At 38.8% G+C, this 15,629-nt stretch overlaps 1 protein-coding gene across 1 annotated transcript in view; it reads right to left on the bottom strand.

Annotated features, from left to right (window-relative positions):
- Positions 1 to 15,629, bottom strand: part of NEK10 (NIMA related kinase 10) — a 232,301-nt gene that overhangs the window by 44,169 nt on the left and 172,503 nt on the right. The window contains exons 27-31 of the mRNA XM_034993514.1: positions 15,350 to 15,533; positions 15,157 to 15,243; positions 13,422 to 13,476; positions 2,590 to 2,627; positions 2,350 to 2,490 (exon numbers count right to left, since the gene is read on the bottom strand). Of these exons, the coding sequence (XP_034849405.1) occupies positions 2,350 to 2,490; positions 2,590 to 2,627; positions 13,422 to 13,476; positions 15,157 to 15,243; positions 15,350 to 15,533 (505 nt within the window). The remainder of the gene's footprint in view (positions 1 to 2,349; positions 2,491 to 2,589; positions 2,628 to 13,421; positions 13,477 to 15,156; positions 15,244 to 15,349; positions 15,534 to 15,629) is intronic.

Below are 15,629 nucleotides of genomic sequence, written 5' to 3'. Positions count from 1 at the left end.
GTTCCATAGTTATTTGTTCTACAGAAGTCTGTGTCACCACAATATGAACCTAGAAGTTCACATTAGGAGTACCAGCTTGACAAAATCATATTATAATACAGCCACTTGGTACTCTAAAATCATAGCTCTCACCATTTGTTCTGCCGGAGCATATGGAAAATGATGTTTACATTCTAGATATGGTCCTGGGAGCACACCCAGGTTTTGACAAAATTCTTCCCTCCCTGACAATTTTTTCTGGAACATTTAGATAATGGGCTTTTGGTTATACATAATGTTCCTTTCATCCAAGCATGTTCCTTTCTATCCAAAAAAAGCTAAATCAAATGTTAAGTAAATAAAAATACATTAATATAGACTGCTTGTAAAAAAAATTATTCATCCACACATTTCAGTGCTTTACCCATTCTGAGTAACAAATATTTAAGATATAACTTACAACTGACCAGCCCAACAGTGTCTCAGGAAACCTTGGTCCAAACTTGTTTCCCTATTGTTGGAGAGCTCTATTAATGTCACCTTTTCATTTTCTTAGTTCGGCTAAAGACACAGAGGTAACAACTGGAATGGAGCATGATTTGCAGATGAGGTAAGCTAAGTGGATAGGGCTGGTACCAGTTGTTGGTGATTTAATAAAGCAACGATAACCCAAACTTAGCCACAACACTTTAAAAAGTATGACTTCTATATTAAGCAGAAAAGTAATTTTGCATTAAGATGGAGAAAAATCAAAGAATTTTTTTTACTTGAAATTAGAATAACCCATAGATACCAACCCAAATGTTCTCATATGCACTGATGTGTCTATAATATTAGTAGAAACATAGCTCCTGTATGGGTGAACTTTAGCATTCACTGACAACACTATAGTATATTCTACAATATCTGTCAGTATATTTTAAAAATTGGGTAGTCTAACAAACTATAAGTTTAGAAATAGAATATATTACATGTAAACTGTACTTTAATGCAGTTAGTTTGTTTAAAGGCCAAGAGATCTGACCAATTTCATGGATATAAAATAAGTCTTAAACTGGGCCAATTCAACATGCTCTTTAGGAAAAGGAATTCCTATTATGAATCACAGCAGAACTGTGAATTGCTTAAATAAATATATTTTTCTGCCCTTGCTATTATAAAATCAATCAACAACCATTTTAGCTTCATGATTATATTATGTTTGAACTTACCTTATACCAAACAGCATGGTCAGCATGATAGCTATGGACATCTTAATAACAAAACCATCTTTTTTTGCATCTATGCTGACGGTGTAAATGGCCCCAGACTGTCAATAACTCTTCCAGAGCAAATTTAATAAATGTGAAGACATGGACTAATGTTACAGTAAATCAATTCACATTGTTATGTTCACCATAGGTGTTAACTCTACAAAAGAATGTGAATTAAGGAAGCCAAAATGAAAACAGCATTGAGCAATATTCCAAATTAACCAAAATAGTAAAACAGAACTTTAATACTAAAGAGTCATATATGTATGAATATAAAGCACAAATCACCATACTTTTTCCCTGAATTGTCCAGGCTTAGCTAACAGTTTAACTATTACTGTTGTACTTTGGTCCTCTTTAATAGAAATCTGAAACATTAACTAAGACATTCTGTTTTTCCCCAAACCATTACCTTTATGTTTTAAGAATCCATAATATTTAAATTATTAGAAAAACAATGTTATATAACATTGTTTAATCAAATACAAATAGAAATAACCAAGACTATCTGTGTCAGAATAAAGGAGATAAACAAAGATAAACTTCACTCCCTCGTATCAAATAGGTGTAGAGCTTACAGAAATATGAATGTAGGGTGCCTGCATGGCTCAGTTGGTTAAGCGTTCAACTCTTGATTTTGGCTTATGTCATGATTTCAGGGCCATGAGACTGAGCCCCGCATCTGGCTCTGTGCTGGGTGTGGAGCCTGCTTAAGATTCTCTCTCTCTCTCTCCCTCTGCTCCTCCCCACCCCCTTTTCTCTCTCTCTCTCAAAAAGAAAAAAAAAAGGAAAAGAAAAGAATGTAAAACAATTACTAGTTTTTGTTAGTAGGTATGCATTTTAAGCACAAATAATTTAACTGGTTAACATCCCCACCAAAGAAGAAATGTAAATTTTAGAAAAACAGCCTATAATATCTCAATCAAATAAGTGAACACAGAAAACATTTTGATACTGTTAAATTGCCAAACTAATAATGGTGGACAAACAAAAAGAAATTCTCCTGCTGTTTGTATTAAAATTACCTCCCAAGCATCATTCAGACATTTCAGGCCCAACTATAATTCTGTATTCGCCCATTGTGTGCTTGACATCAACTTGATCTAATAAGTACTACCATGATCTTTGAGATTGCGAAGAATCACAGCGGGAAGGCTATGGGACTGCCACCCCGTCACTAACTCGGCCTCTAGCTCCTTAACGTGGGCCCTGAGCATGAGGGGTGGTACTTTCAGAAGCAGGTCAAGAGGCAGCAAAGCTGAAGAAATAAAAGGGGGAAAGATATGAAACTGTAACATGAATCACATTGAATATTAGGGAGGTATGCCCGAATTTGTTACTGCCCACATGAAATTACCTGGTCTTGGTCTGGATCCTATTCCACCACTGAAGTCCCTGAAAACAGAATTAGGGGCTGTTAGAAGGACTTATTCAACTTGGATTTGACTAACATTGACTGAAAGCCTATACCTTACTATGGTTTACAATATAAAGATGAAAAAAAAAGATTATTTTCCTCAAGATGCTCTCAAAAGCTTAATAAAGAGGAAAATAAACCCATTCAAACCCATAGCAGACCTCACATTCTGCTGGCACATCAAAGAACCCTGTCTCATCACAGTGGTTTATAAGCTCTAAGAATAATTAAGAGCCTACATCTTAGTGTCTTGGATAATTTTCTTATTATACTTAAAATCAAAATGATGATGTTACATTAAAAATAAGTGTTTGGGGCACCTGGGTGGCTCGGTCAGTTAAGCACCCGACTCTTGATTTCAGCTCAGGTCATGACTCTGGGTCATGAGATCAAGCCCCGAGTTGGGCTTTGTGCTCTGCGGGGAGTCTGCTGGAGATTCTCTGTCTCCCTCTGCCCCTTCCCCCGACTTGTGTGCTCTCTCTCTCTCTTTAAAATAAATAAATTAAATCTGTAAAAAATATAAGTGTTTAAAATTTCACATGTAGTATTTTTCGATGCTTTGTTCCTGTCATCTTAAAAAAGAAATTATAACACTTCCTATGAAAGGAGATGACTTTTGCATTTAAGAGGATTACATTTTTCCTTAAGTTTCCAGTGTTATTAACATCACTTGTTTGCCTTGCCCTGAAATTCTAGACTTCCTGATGATTTTGCATTTTTGGTCTCAGTGCCTTCCACCCCCTGGAGGTGGCCTTAGAGCCCACCAGGGACAGCCATAAATAACCTTCAACCTTGTTTTTTCTGCTGTTATCTAGAGCCAATTTCTTAGTAGTTATTTTGGAATGAAATAAGAAACATCTGTACCCTGACAAGTTGTAAGAACTATACTAAATGTAATGCAACAAAATGTCATGCAAAATTTAAGTCCAACAAAAACATATTAAACATCTACTACATTCAAGGAACATGATAAATATCTGCTGAGTAGGAATGAAGGAAGGGATTTAAATACAAATAAATATGGCTAATAAATCTCTTACCCCAACATTTTCATTTTAAGCACAGAATTCTTGACATGTAAATGCAACATATACCTAAATTATGAAGCAAAACAAAATTGGCCCTCATTTACCCATTGCCCAACTAGAGTACTAGAATAATTCCAAAGTCTTTGCATTCAATGGTAAGTTCCTTCCCAGTCCTTTTCCACTCCTCCTAACTCCCCACCAAGCCAACCCTCTCCTGATCCCACTATTTTCTCTGTCCCTTTCCCAGCCCAAGTTCTCAAAGTCAGTGAAAAGTCATGGAACTCGCCAGCCTTATACAATTAATACACTCTCCCTAGTTCTGGGATAAGAGGCATATTTAGAGAAAGAAAATGGATAAGCCCTGCCCTCAGAAAGTTCAAAGAGGGGCATAATCTCAGTAGTATCCAAAAATGGGCAGGATGCTCCCGGGCTGAGCTGAGGAGCAGAACAGCTGTTCCAACACCTCATATCTTTGCATACATGGTGTATCACAGCACACATAAGGGAGTAACCCTGTGCCTTAGCCTTCTAGACAGCTCTAGCACTGTCCAACAAAAATTCAATGCAAACCACAAACAAAAATTTAAATTTTCTGGTAGCCACATTTTTAAAAAGTAGAAATAAAAAAGTGACATTAATTTTAAGAACATATCTTATTTAACCAAATATATCTAAAATATTATCATTTCAGCGGGCACTAACTATAAAAACTAATGAGTATTTGACACTGTTTTATATTTAAATGAATATTAAAAATGAAATTAAGAATTTCGTTCCTCAGTCACACCAGCTACACTTCAACTGCTCAAGATTCACATGTGACTAGGGGACTCCATATTCAACAGTGCATGCCAGACACTTCCTTGGAAGGTGTTGGTCATTGTCTTCATAAACATTATGACTGAGGCTAACAGTCATGCCATGTAGCTGCTAAGCCTGCAATACCTCTTAGACTATCTTAAATGGTTAATTAAAATGTAACTTGTGGAGATCTTTTATTCCTAAGGTTACAGGTACTTTTGATAGCTGATAACCACTCACATGCCGAGCTAAGTAGATGACTATTCCAGTTGTCCTGAAGAATCCAAAATTTCAAACATTTTTACATATTAAAAAATGGGCTAGTGATATGTGAAACAGACTATCCTGACAATGCTGAGTTGCAGCCAAATTTGCTACTCCTTAATATAATTCTAAAGTCCTCTTTAATGAACTTAGGGTATCTTTAAAATAACCATCACAATTTCATTCAACCAATATTTATTAAGGGCCCACTATCTGTAGAAACTGTGCTGGACAATAGAGTAGGGATAGTGAAAAAAAATAGTCCCTTGTCTTGGAATTTACAAGCTTGCAGAGGTATGGCAGGAAAACTATTAGTTTCTCTGGAAATTATATCATGGATCAAAAGAAAGTATAGTCATCTGAAATTTCCAAATAGAACAGACTCATTATAGCCAGAAGTGACAACATCTAACTATACAATTGTTGGGTCCACAGATGGACAAAAGATTGAAATTATGCAGAGCCTGAGGGAAGTCTTCCTCTAGACTGAACTGGATTGAATGTTTATGTCCAATAGAGCATTATGGCTGCAGAGGATGGTTTCCCATGATAGTGTAAGTTGGAAAACAGACAGAAATGATTTAACACAAAGAGAAGATTCCAGAAATGTTTTCTGGTGAAAAGGCTTAATATAATGAAGCTTGTGTCCTCTGAAACTTTTTGAAATGGGAATTGACTAATAGAACTTCAGGCTGATGAAACAGAATTTCAGAGAAACAGAAAGTTTCAAAGGATTCTGAAAGGTCATCCCTTCCAACTTGATCCAGAATTTATAAGCCAAAGTAGAAACGGAAGCACTGGATCTGAGTGATAACCTACAACTTCCACCCCAAATCAATAACAGGTAAGGTGGAGATTGATGGTATTAGCTTTGGAATTTTTTAAATCAACTTTTCACTGAATGACTTCAAGTGCAGGGTAAATTACTTGGATAATTATTGTGTCAGAGGAGTCCTGGCCATGAAGGAGATAGAGTTCTAGAATTTTTTATCTTCTAAAATCCTTCTGAATATACTTCTGAACCAAGGGAAGTGCATTACATAACTTAATTCAATTGTGAAAAGTAGTTAGTACTAGTTGATGTTGATAAAAGGAGAAATATTTAACATTATGAAATGAGAGGGTTGACTTATGGTATTAAGATAATGCCTTCTGAGGCTACTGTAATCACACCACCGAGTTAACCGGCACTTTACTGCTTGGAAATCTCTTTCAGGTAGTGACATTCACAATGTGTGAGAAAACGGGGCATTACGCAGGGTTGAGTTCTCTTGTCCCCCATCTGTAATTTAACAGAGGTGATGTCACTACAGGAAAGGAGAATGGTGCCCCTGTGGCTCTCCACTTCTACTCCAAGAACAGCTAGAAACGAGCAATTAGCCACAAAAGTTTAGAACTAGCACAGAAAAGGAACACAGTGGTCTTATCGATAATATTTTGTTTCTGTAAGACTGCTTGATTTTGACATTGGCAGATAGGCTAGGTTGATTCTGGCAAGTAGTGATCAAGCAGTATTTATTCAATTTAAGTAAAACTAGATATGGATTATGAAAAAGGGGAGGAGAGAATACCCATAAGTCAAAATAAGCAAGACTTCTGCTAAAAGGAGGCAAGATCCATAGGTCCTGAGGTTACACAAAGGTCTTTCTGGTCACATACATCCATAATCATCTTTGATGTGACTCAAAGACTAGAGTCAGGTCACATCCTTGAATACAATTATGCATACCCTGATTTATCAAAGAAGTTGTGAACCACAGGCATCTCCAATACAGCAAACATTCGATGTCTCAAACCAACCTGCCAACTATACCCTGTTGCCTTGGCAACAGGATGCAAGAAGGCATGGAGAAATCTTGTTGCCTGAGCAACAGAATCTTAAAAAAAAAAAAAAAAAATGGGGCCTTAAGCTGTGGCTATGGCAAAGGCTTATAGGTTCAGGTAAGTAGGTGGAATTTTAGTCCTATTACAGTGAGAGGTCAAAATTTACGCTAAGATAACAGTCATTCATCTATTAATTAACAAGAATTTGTGAGCTGGTACCTGTGTGCAATACACTGCACCCTGGGAAATGCGAAGATGGACCAGGCATCGTCTGGTATGTGCCAGTACACAATAATAAATATTGAATGAATGAATGAATATTCTTAAGAAAGGCATAATACAATGACCAAAGCTTACTAGGACTGAGTATATGTAATAGTTAAAGAGGTTGAAGCCCCTGTGCACATTATCAGGTTCCATTATACAGGATTATTTATTTGTAAATTGAAATAAAATGTTATAATTCACTGGATTAGAACTATTTATCTCTGTACTGAGACTTTAAAATCCAGATTAGAAACTGGTAAAAGTCAAGTCCATTCTTAATTCTTTCCCAACAAGTAGTAATGGGGGCAAGAGAGTTTAGATCATTTAAATCACTGAAATGATTAAAGTTAGAAACTTCAAAGGAAGTCCTAATTATCGATTTTTTGTTTTTTTTTCTTGACAGACATTAATGAATCCAGCTCTTGACTAACTCCATCAATGTTCACAAACCACCAAATAAACAGTAACAATAAGGATATTTAATATGATTATTTCAAAAGAGATAATATTTTGTGACAGATGGTTATGAAAAGTGAATTCCACTTTCTCTCTTACTCCTTACGATTTCAGAGATGTACACATCAAAATAAAAGATGATTTCCACAAAGAGTATCATGCACTTCAACCTTTCTCAATGTATGTGTGGAGCTCAAATCTCTAAAACTGGGAATGTAAAAATGGTACAACCACTCTGGAAAACAGTTCAGCAGTTTTTTAAAAAGTTAAGCAGACACCTACCATATGTTCCAGTTATTTTACTTTAGGTATTTACCAAGAATTTTTATTTTTTAAAAAAGATTTATTTATTTGAGAGAGAGAAAACATGAGCAGGAGGGGCAGAGGGAGAGGGAGAGAGAGAATCTCAAGCAGACTCCATGCTGATGCAGAGCCAGATGCAGGGCTTCACCTCAGGACCCTGAAATCACAACCTGAGCTGAAATCAAGAGTCAGATACTCAACCCATGGAGCCACCCAGGCGCCCCAACCCAAGATTTTTAAAAGTATGTATCCATACAAAGACACAAATGTTCATCACAGCTTTATATGTAATAACCAAGTACTGGAACTCAAATGTCTATTAACGGATGAATAGAAAACAAACCATGATAAATCCATACAATGGATTACCACTTCACAATAAAAAGGAATAAACTATTGATACACTATGAAAACAACATGGACAGATCTCCAAATAATTATGCTGCCTAAAAGAAGCCAGACAAATAAGAGTATGTATGATATAATTTCATTTAGATGAAATTCTAAAATGCTGACTAATCCAGACTGCGACAAGCAGATTAATGATTGCTTGGGGTAGGGAGTGAGGACCATAAGGGAGGGTAAAAATGGACATGAGAACACTTGTAGGTGGATATGTTCACCATCTTAATTGTTATTTCACAGGGATATACATATTCAACACTTATCAAATTGCACATTTTAAATATGTGCAGTTTATTTTGTGTGAATTATACCTCTTTGAAACTGTTAAAAGAAACTAACATCTCACATTCTCACTTAAGAAAAGTTGTTCAAATAGACCATCACATGACCTGTGTGCAATCATTAAAAGCAATATATAAAAAATATACCATTAAGTTCATTTTTGTCTGCCTTTCATTATTTACTAGCTGGAACTTACTGTTAGTCAGTTCTAGTTATCTCATGGCTCTACATCTTCAGGAGAGCTAACTGGTTAGCCCTTAGTAGAATAAGTCTATTGCAACTAAAGCAGTTACTTGGTGACATTCAGATTGATAAACATCTGTTAAGAGTATCCCAGGTGACACTCCTGCTAATGACTCTCCAATAACATGTAAAGAATGAAGATGTAAAATCAAATGTATATTCTAGTAAGCCAAAGCCTAAAAGCAAATTATACTAAGTGAATATACATACAGTATGAATGACCTGTTTATTGTTAGGAAATGTAGGTCAACCAGAAGCTCTGCATGGTCTACTTCTGTAGTGTAAAAACTGCTACACTGACATCTCCAGATTTTCTGGGGGGGCCAGGAGAGCTCTGGGAGAGCTACATGGATGGCATCCTGGTGGGGGAGATTTCGTGTCTGAAGACTTGGGAATGGAGATTTGGAGATTCACCTCTGCTTTGTGAATGGCTACAGTTCCAGAGCTGAGGAATGGGGTTCTCTCTACTGATCTGGCACTTCTGCTTTGAGTTTGGCTTCTAGGACTTCTGGTGATTCAGGGATGGAGGCCAGAGATCTGGGGAGGAGTTTGGCAAGGAAAGGAGCCCAAAAGAATTATTTGCTGACTTCGTGTCATTTCTGCTAAGTAGTTCATAGACAGAACATATACTTCTAAGAGTTGAGAACTAGTTCTCTCTTGGTCTTGCAATTAATTACAGTCCTGAAAAGCATTTCATCATCTGGTGATGACCTGGATCACCAGGATGCTTTCCAGTTCTAATGTGATGTTTCCTCTCACCAGCCTTGATACCAGTATTTTTCTGAGGAGGGCAGAAGCTGCCCTTTCTAGTTCCATTTGCAAGTCTATGCTGAGTTATTAGGGAGGTACCTTGGTTCTTCAGCAGACAATTGGCTTAAATCTGGCCCCTGATATCTGGGTTGACAAAAGTTCAGAATTTATGCTTAAGTTTTCTCTCTGAACTATCTAGCCAGGACCAAGTTTGAATTCTAAGCTCTAGTAGATATGCTCAGGTCAAGCATGCACTGACCTGTGGCTTTTTCTCAATGAGATCAATTCTCTTGTTTTAAGAGCCAATAAGGCTCCCCAAGAAGGAGAGCTGCCCTGGGTCTCATTGTAACTGGTCTACCATTTCATGCATGGCATAGAAGAGCCAAAAATCTCAGGCTTGATTTTCTATTTATTTTTATTCTATTTTGTAGCTTTGCTATCTTGTTTTAGATTCTAACTTCTCATTTAGCACCGAAATATTTTCTATTATGTCGCTTTGTTATTTTCTTTTAGATCCTAACTTCTCATTTAGCTTCTAAATATTTTCTAGTATGCAGCTTCACTATCTTCTTTTAGATTCTAACTTCTCATTTAGCTTCTAAATGTTCTGTAGGATGGCTTCATATTTCACATTGGTAAACCAAGAAACCCAGAAAAGTCCTAAACAAGTTAGATTGCAAATAACTTTAGCTTTATTTAATGTTTTTTAATTTAAAGAATTATAAATACATTTTAGAGTTGTCTCCTTTTAATTTAGAGAAGCTCTGGGGATTACTTGGAAGGAAGTCAAAAGTCATTAGTCTTCTCTCCTCTCATTTGGCATGAATCATAGGCTGCTTTTGACATTTCTTCTCTTCTGAACTCTGCCCTTGTCTCCCTGTTATACTCTGAGTTCCTTGAGGGAAGAGAGCTCATCTTAAACCAACCTGTGTTCCCTGAGCACTGTACCACACACAGCACAGCTTTCAAATATGGTTTTAGTTCCGGTCCTATTCATCTACGCACCTTCTGATCCATCAGCCTCAACATTTGGCTCATTTCCCATTTTCCACCTGTTGACTTGGTCATTAGCCACAAGTTAAAGGGGTTAATGTAATTACACTCTGTAATATGCCCTTTTTCAATGAGCTTCAGATTGAACTTCTCCTTTCTGTTGATTCTGGTTTACCCAATTTGCTATAAAATGTTTAGGTAATGACTAGCTGTTAAAAGCCATCTCAAACTCTAAAATATATAGTACATATGTTTCTTTTGTTTTTGAAGGGTTGGACTTCAACTGAGTTCTTGCAAATAAGACAATTTCCCATGAGTCCTTTCAGAAACAAAAGACTAGAATTATTTAACAATTTCAAGATGCCTAAATTCATCTGTTTGGAAATTCCCATTTTAATATAAAATTCTTTTAACTGGGGAGTAAAACCCATATGTCATAATGTATTTTTGCACTAAAATACTTGTTTTGCATTTCTTTTATACATTTAAGCAACTTCATATCACTGAATAAAGTATCCAATAATGGAAAAAAAGCCTTTTGATCATGTTCTTACAAATACAAATAATCACAAAATTGGGAATAGCTAGATTCCAGAGGGTGCTTGCTAATTATTTTGCAGGGGAACATGTGGAACATTTTCCTGTGCAAACATTGTTCCAAGCAGTTGGAAAGATTTCCAGATCAGCTCACAAAAGTCTATTGAACTTGCAATGTGGTTAAGATAGTAGCTGTGATGCCAGAGTTGAGGAGGACAAACCTACTCCGTGGTACCATGCGTTCAGATCCCCAGCTCCATAGCCACATCTCCCAACCCCGTCTCCTCCCTTGCTGGGCTGAACAAGCAAGAGCTCCCATGGCTCCAGGCTCCTGTGTGTGGCGGCTTCCTTGTCTGTGGAAAGTGGAAGCAGAGGTGGTGATGTAAGGACAAGATGCCAGAATGTAGGCAATGGGAGGGAACTGTAAGCCCAGAAAACTCCCTGGGGGATCCTGTCATTCAAGTCGCAAGTCCTCCAGATTCCCCATTCTGATTCTCCGTTGTCCTTGGGGTTTGGGACTGTTTCTCTTTCCCCTGCTCTCTCCATGGCTTCTAACCACCACTTCTCTGCACATTGGCCCACTAAAAAATGTGTAGGCTTCCCTCAATGACCCTTCTGGTATTTTATGCACTTGGATCGGTTTTCCTTGGGTTTTTGTTACAAGCAACACTAGAAATGAGTTAGGAAATTGAAAAGTTTCATGCTAACCCTTCCTGAGCCTTACGTGGGAAAAAATCAGTAATCAGTGATATTGTATCTTTGACTAAACAAAAATGATTTTCTACAGGAACCCTCCTTTGCCACCTAACTGAACCCCTCGGGACTTTGCTCGGCAGGTTCTTCATTCTGAAATTCATCTCCCCCCACCCCAGCACCCTTGAGCTCAGAAGTGGACAAGAGTTCCATTCTGGCTGCCCAGCACCCATAACCGGCTCCCTCCAGCAAAGACCCCTGATGGACTTGGAGGGGCTGTCGATCCAGGAGCTCAGCCCTCCTTGCAGCAGTAAATAGGGTCCTAATTCAACCCAGGCCCACCTGACTCTCTCACGTAGGACACTGGATCCTGAGAAAGGTGACACATGGATGGAACAAACAAACCAGGAGCTCCTTCCTCCCAGCATCAGGGCCTTTCTGAGCCTGCCAACAGCGCCTCCTCCACAGATTGCAGGGGGTGGCCTGGCTCTTATTCCTTCCAAAGTTTGATTCTCTGGGTTCCTCATTATGTGAGCCCCCCAAAGCCTTTGAATGAACCTCCCTGTTGCACAAGTCAACCAAAGTCAGGTTCCCTTGCCGGCATCCAGAATGCCCCACTGCTAAAGCACAGCATAGCCTTAGCCTTTTGTCACGTGGCACACAGCCACTTCCCCAGCCAGGGTCACCCACAGCTCCACAGCCATGCACTTGTGCACATCCCAGCCTCAACCAGCTCCTTCATCTCAGAGCTGTTTGGCAGTCCTTCTGCCAGTCTCCGCTCAGGTGTCTGCCCATCTTTATATCGGTTCTTCCTTGTTGACCACCCTCCTCAAATCTAGACCATCCTCACAGCAGTGAACATCATCTAATAACCAGAAACCACCAAGTATGATCTTTTCTATCCCTCTTCTCTGCTTTTCTACCTTAATTTTATCTTTGCCTCCCTTTCTTCAGACACAGAAAAAGGGCTGTCCCTTCATCTTTCTCAGACCCGCTCTCTGGGCTCCAGCTACTCTGTGCCTGTGTTCCAGCAATTCCTTTCCTTCTTTATCTCTTCTCTCCACTGGCTGCCTCTCCTTAGTCCCAGTCACCCTGAAGTCATCCTGATTCTAAGAAGGCCCTTTTCCATCAAATGCCCCCCGCCAGCTAACTGCCCAGCTCACTAGTAGCTTCCTTCCCATCCCTGCTTCTGTAACTTCTAAAAGCCCCACAACTGGGCTTCCACTCCTGTCGACCTCACCCAATGCCATGGAAACTGCCCTAGTGAAGGTCACCAGGGACTTGAGAAAGGCCAAACCTAATAATTTCATTTCAGTCTTTAGTCCAAGAGGTAACTGTTGCAGAAATTGCTGGTTGTCCCAAAATAAATTTCTTTTTCCTTTTAAAACAGAACGCCCTAAACATATTCAGCCTCCCTTGCAGCTAGATGTGTTCATATGATTAAGTTCTGGCCAATGGTATGTGAGCAGAGGGGATGAGCACAATGCCTGAGTCATGTCCTTAAAAGGAAGGGGAACGTCTCCACTTGCCCTTTCCACTTCCTGCTGGCTGGGATGTGGAGGTGATGGGGTCCACGTCTGCCACATTTGCCATGAGGATGAGCCCTATACCCCGGGGATGTGGAAAACAAGATATAAGGAGCCAGGGCTCCAGATGATCTCATAAAGCATAACTACCAACTTCTCTGGTCCACCCCTGAGCTCCGAGAGGCTAACAGCTTAGCTAAAGATCACAAAGCTAGATTAAACCCAGGTCCAAGCTTAGTGCTCTTTCCAGTATGCTGTGTGGTAAACTGCAATCCATGCCAGGAGGGTGGGCTCTATCAGCCTCTATTACCACATGTCCATGGTGACTTCTGGCTATCAGGTTTTAGTTTAGCCACCAGTAATAGCTCTGCAGAGTTCTGGGGGCTCAATGTGTACACACCTTGTTTGGGATTGTCTTTCTCTTCCTGAGGCACTAAAACTTCTCTTTAAAATGCCTGAAACAAGAACATAAAAATATCTTTACATTTTCCCTCTGCAAATCTTTTATTTATTTATCTATTTATTAATTCAAAAAAAGCTGCATTCTATTATGTGAGCAATTTTACTTACTCTAAAGATGGTCTTCATTTACAGAAGTATCAATTAAAATATAACATTTCAAATTACTGTTTACTTGACAGGATTATTTAAGGTCCTTTTCCCAAAGGAAACTAAAGAAGGAAACTCTGTTATTAATAGCTAATAAAGTACAATAAAATATCTGTGTCATAATTATCCTAAAGCCCTTGCCAAGATAACTACAAGTTACCACATGCAAGTTTAAGGGTCCAACTTTTCCTTCCTCACTTCCCCACTGACCCTCCCCACTATTGTTACCCAGAACATACAAAGCAATAATTCATCTCAAAACAGCCAGTAATTAACTGCTTCTAGAATCTGCTACACATGCATGAATATTTTCCCTGTATGGCTCTTACATTTTCCCAATCACAAATCAGAACATTTTATCTAGCAGGCAGGAATTTGTGGGAAAATAGATCAATGTTGGAATCTGAGATTGTCCCAGAAAATCTGGAACATCTAGTCACTATTTTATGTACAATTAAGTTCGGAAAGGAACAAAAAATGAAACTAACTCCTTAGGGTTTTATTAGATCCTTAGGGAGACTATTTTAAACCTTCGTTTATGAGATTTTCATAGTATAGTCATTAATGAGAGGAAATTATTTACACTAATTTTATTTCAGAGTATTTCTACCTATCCTAATTAATATGCCTTCAACTTACTCTTTTATTTTAGTTTATTTTTTTTAAAGATTTTATTTATTTATTTGACAGAGAGAGACACAGCAAGAGGGGGAACACAAGCAGGGGGAGTGGGAGAGGGAGAAGCAGGCTTCCCACAGAGCAGGGAGCCCGATGCGGGCCTTGATCCCAGGCAGACGCTTAATGACTGAGCCACCCAGGCGCCCCTCAACTTACTCTTTTAAAAGAATTATTCTTTCCTCTCCATGTTATATTTTAACTTCTCTTTTCTTTCAGTTGCAGATTTGTTGAATGAATTGAATCCTATCTTTCCTTATAATCTTTACATTTTATCCAAATATATCTTTTCTTTTCTTTTCCATACCCCAGGCCCCAGACTATTTACTTTCCTGTTTTAAATTAAGAGTCAGAATTAACACATGGACTGAATTTATATATCCTATTTTTTCATAGTACTAAACAATTAAAATATTTATTTTCTTTAGTGTTTGAAATATAATATATCTCTTACATAATGGAAATAAAATTGTACAAAACTTAGTCTACCCCAGGACGGATTTCTTCTCCAGGTCTCTAACCCCTACAGAACAGATTCATAAGAGGTCACTTCCATTATTACTGTGGTCATGTAGTGTGTCTCCAAATTAGCTATCTCCACTCCCCAGTTAGAAGCTGGGTTTGCTGGTGGAAATAATGAAAGTATGCATTTGACAGCTGAGACAACAGAAGACCACAGCGCCGGCTGGCCTCTGGGCCCGTTCAGAGGGCTAGACAAACCTGTCCTAATTAGCACTGCACCTGGAAAACAAACCTCTGCCTTAGGTATATGATGGAGCTTACTCAACTCCCAAGCGTGATTCCCAAACCATGACCTGCTGGAGCCCTGCAGGCCAGTAAAGAAAACTTACTGAATGTAGATTCTTTTAAAGGGCTCGAACTGGAGCTGCTGGAGTTGTCCGAAATGTCCAGTTCATCATCTAGCTCTGAGTACATATCTGCACATGAATAAAAGAGTAACAGAATAAAATAAAGAGCAAATGAGCCTTGAAAGAGACCAAAGTCAAGGGTGCATGCATGCTGTCACTGTTTCACTAAAAATACCTTTCTCAATATTCTCCGAGTTTAAGTTCTCCTCTGACAGGATGTCATCACAGGCCCTGTCTTCATCCTTACCGCAGGGGGCCTGGAAGCCCTCGGGGGGCAGGTCTGCGCTTTCTGAAAGGTCGCTTTTCAGGCTGGCGGCCCCACTGCTGTTACTACTCAGGCTTGCCTTCTCAAAGGTCTCCTGAAAGAGAAATTCAGCTACGGTAGCCTTTCCTTCCTTCCTTCCTTCCTTCCTTCCTTCCTTCCTTCCTTCCTTCCTTCCTTCCTTCCTTCCTTC

The sequence above is a fragment of the Mirounga leonina genome, unplaced genomic scaffold, assembly GCF_011800145.1.
Source record: "Mirounga leonina isolate KUSES-001 unplaced genomic scaffold, KU_Mleo_1.0 Mir_115, whole genome shotgun sequence".
Classification (NCBI taxonomy): Eukaryota; Metazoa; Chordata; class Mammalia; order Carnivora; family Phocidae; genus Mirounga; species Mirounga leonina.
The sequence above is the reverse complement of the archived record's forward strand: the minus strand, read 5'-3'. Positions and strand labels throughout refer to the sequence as shown.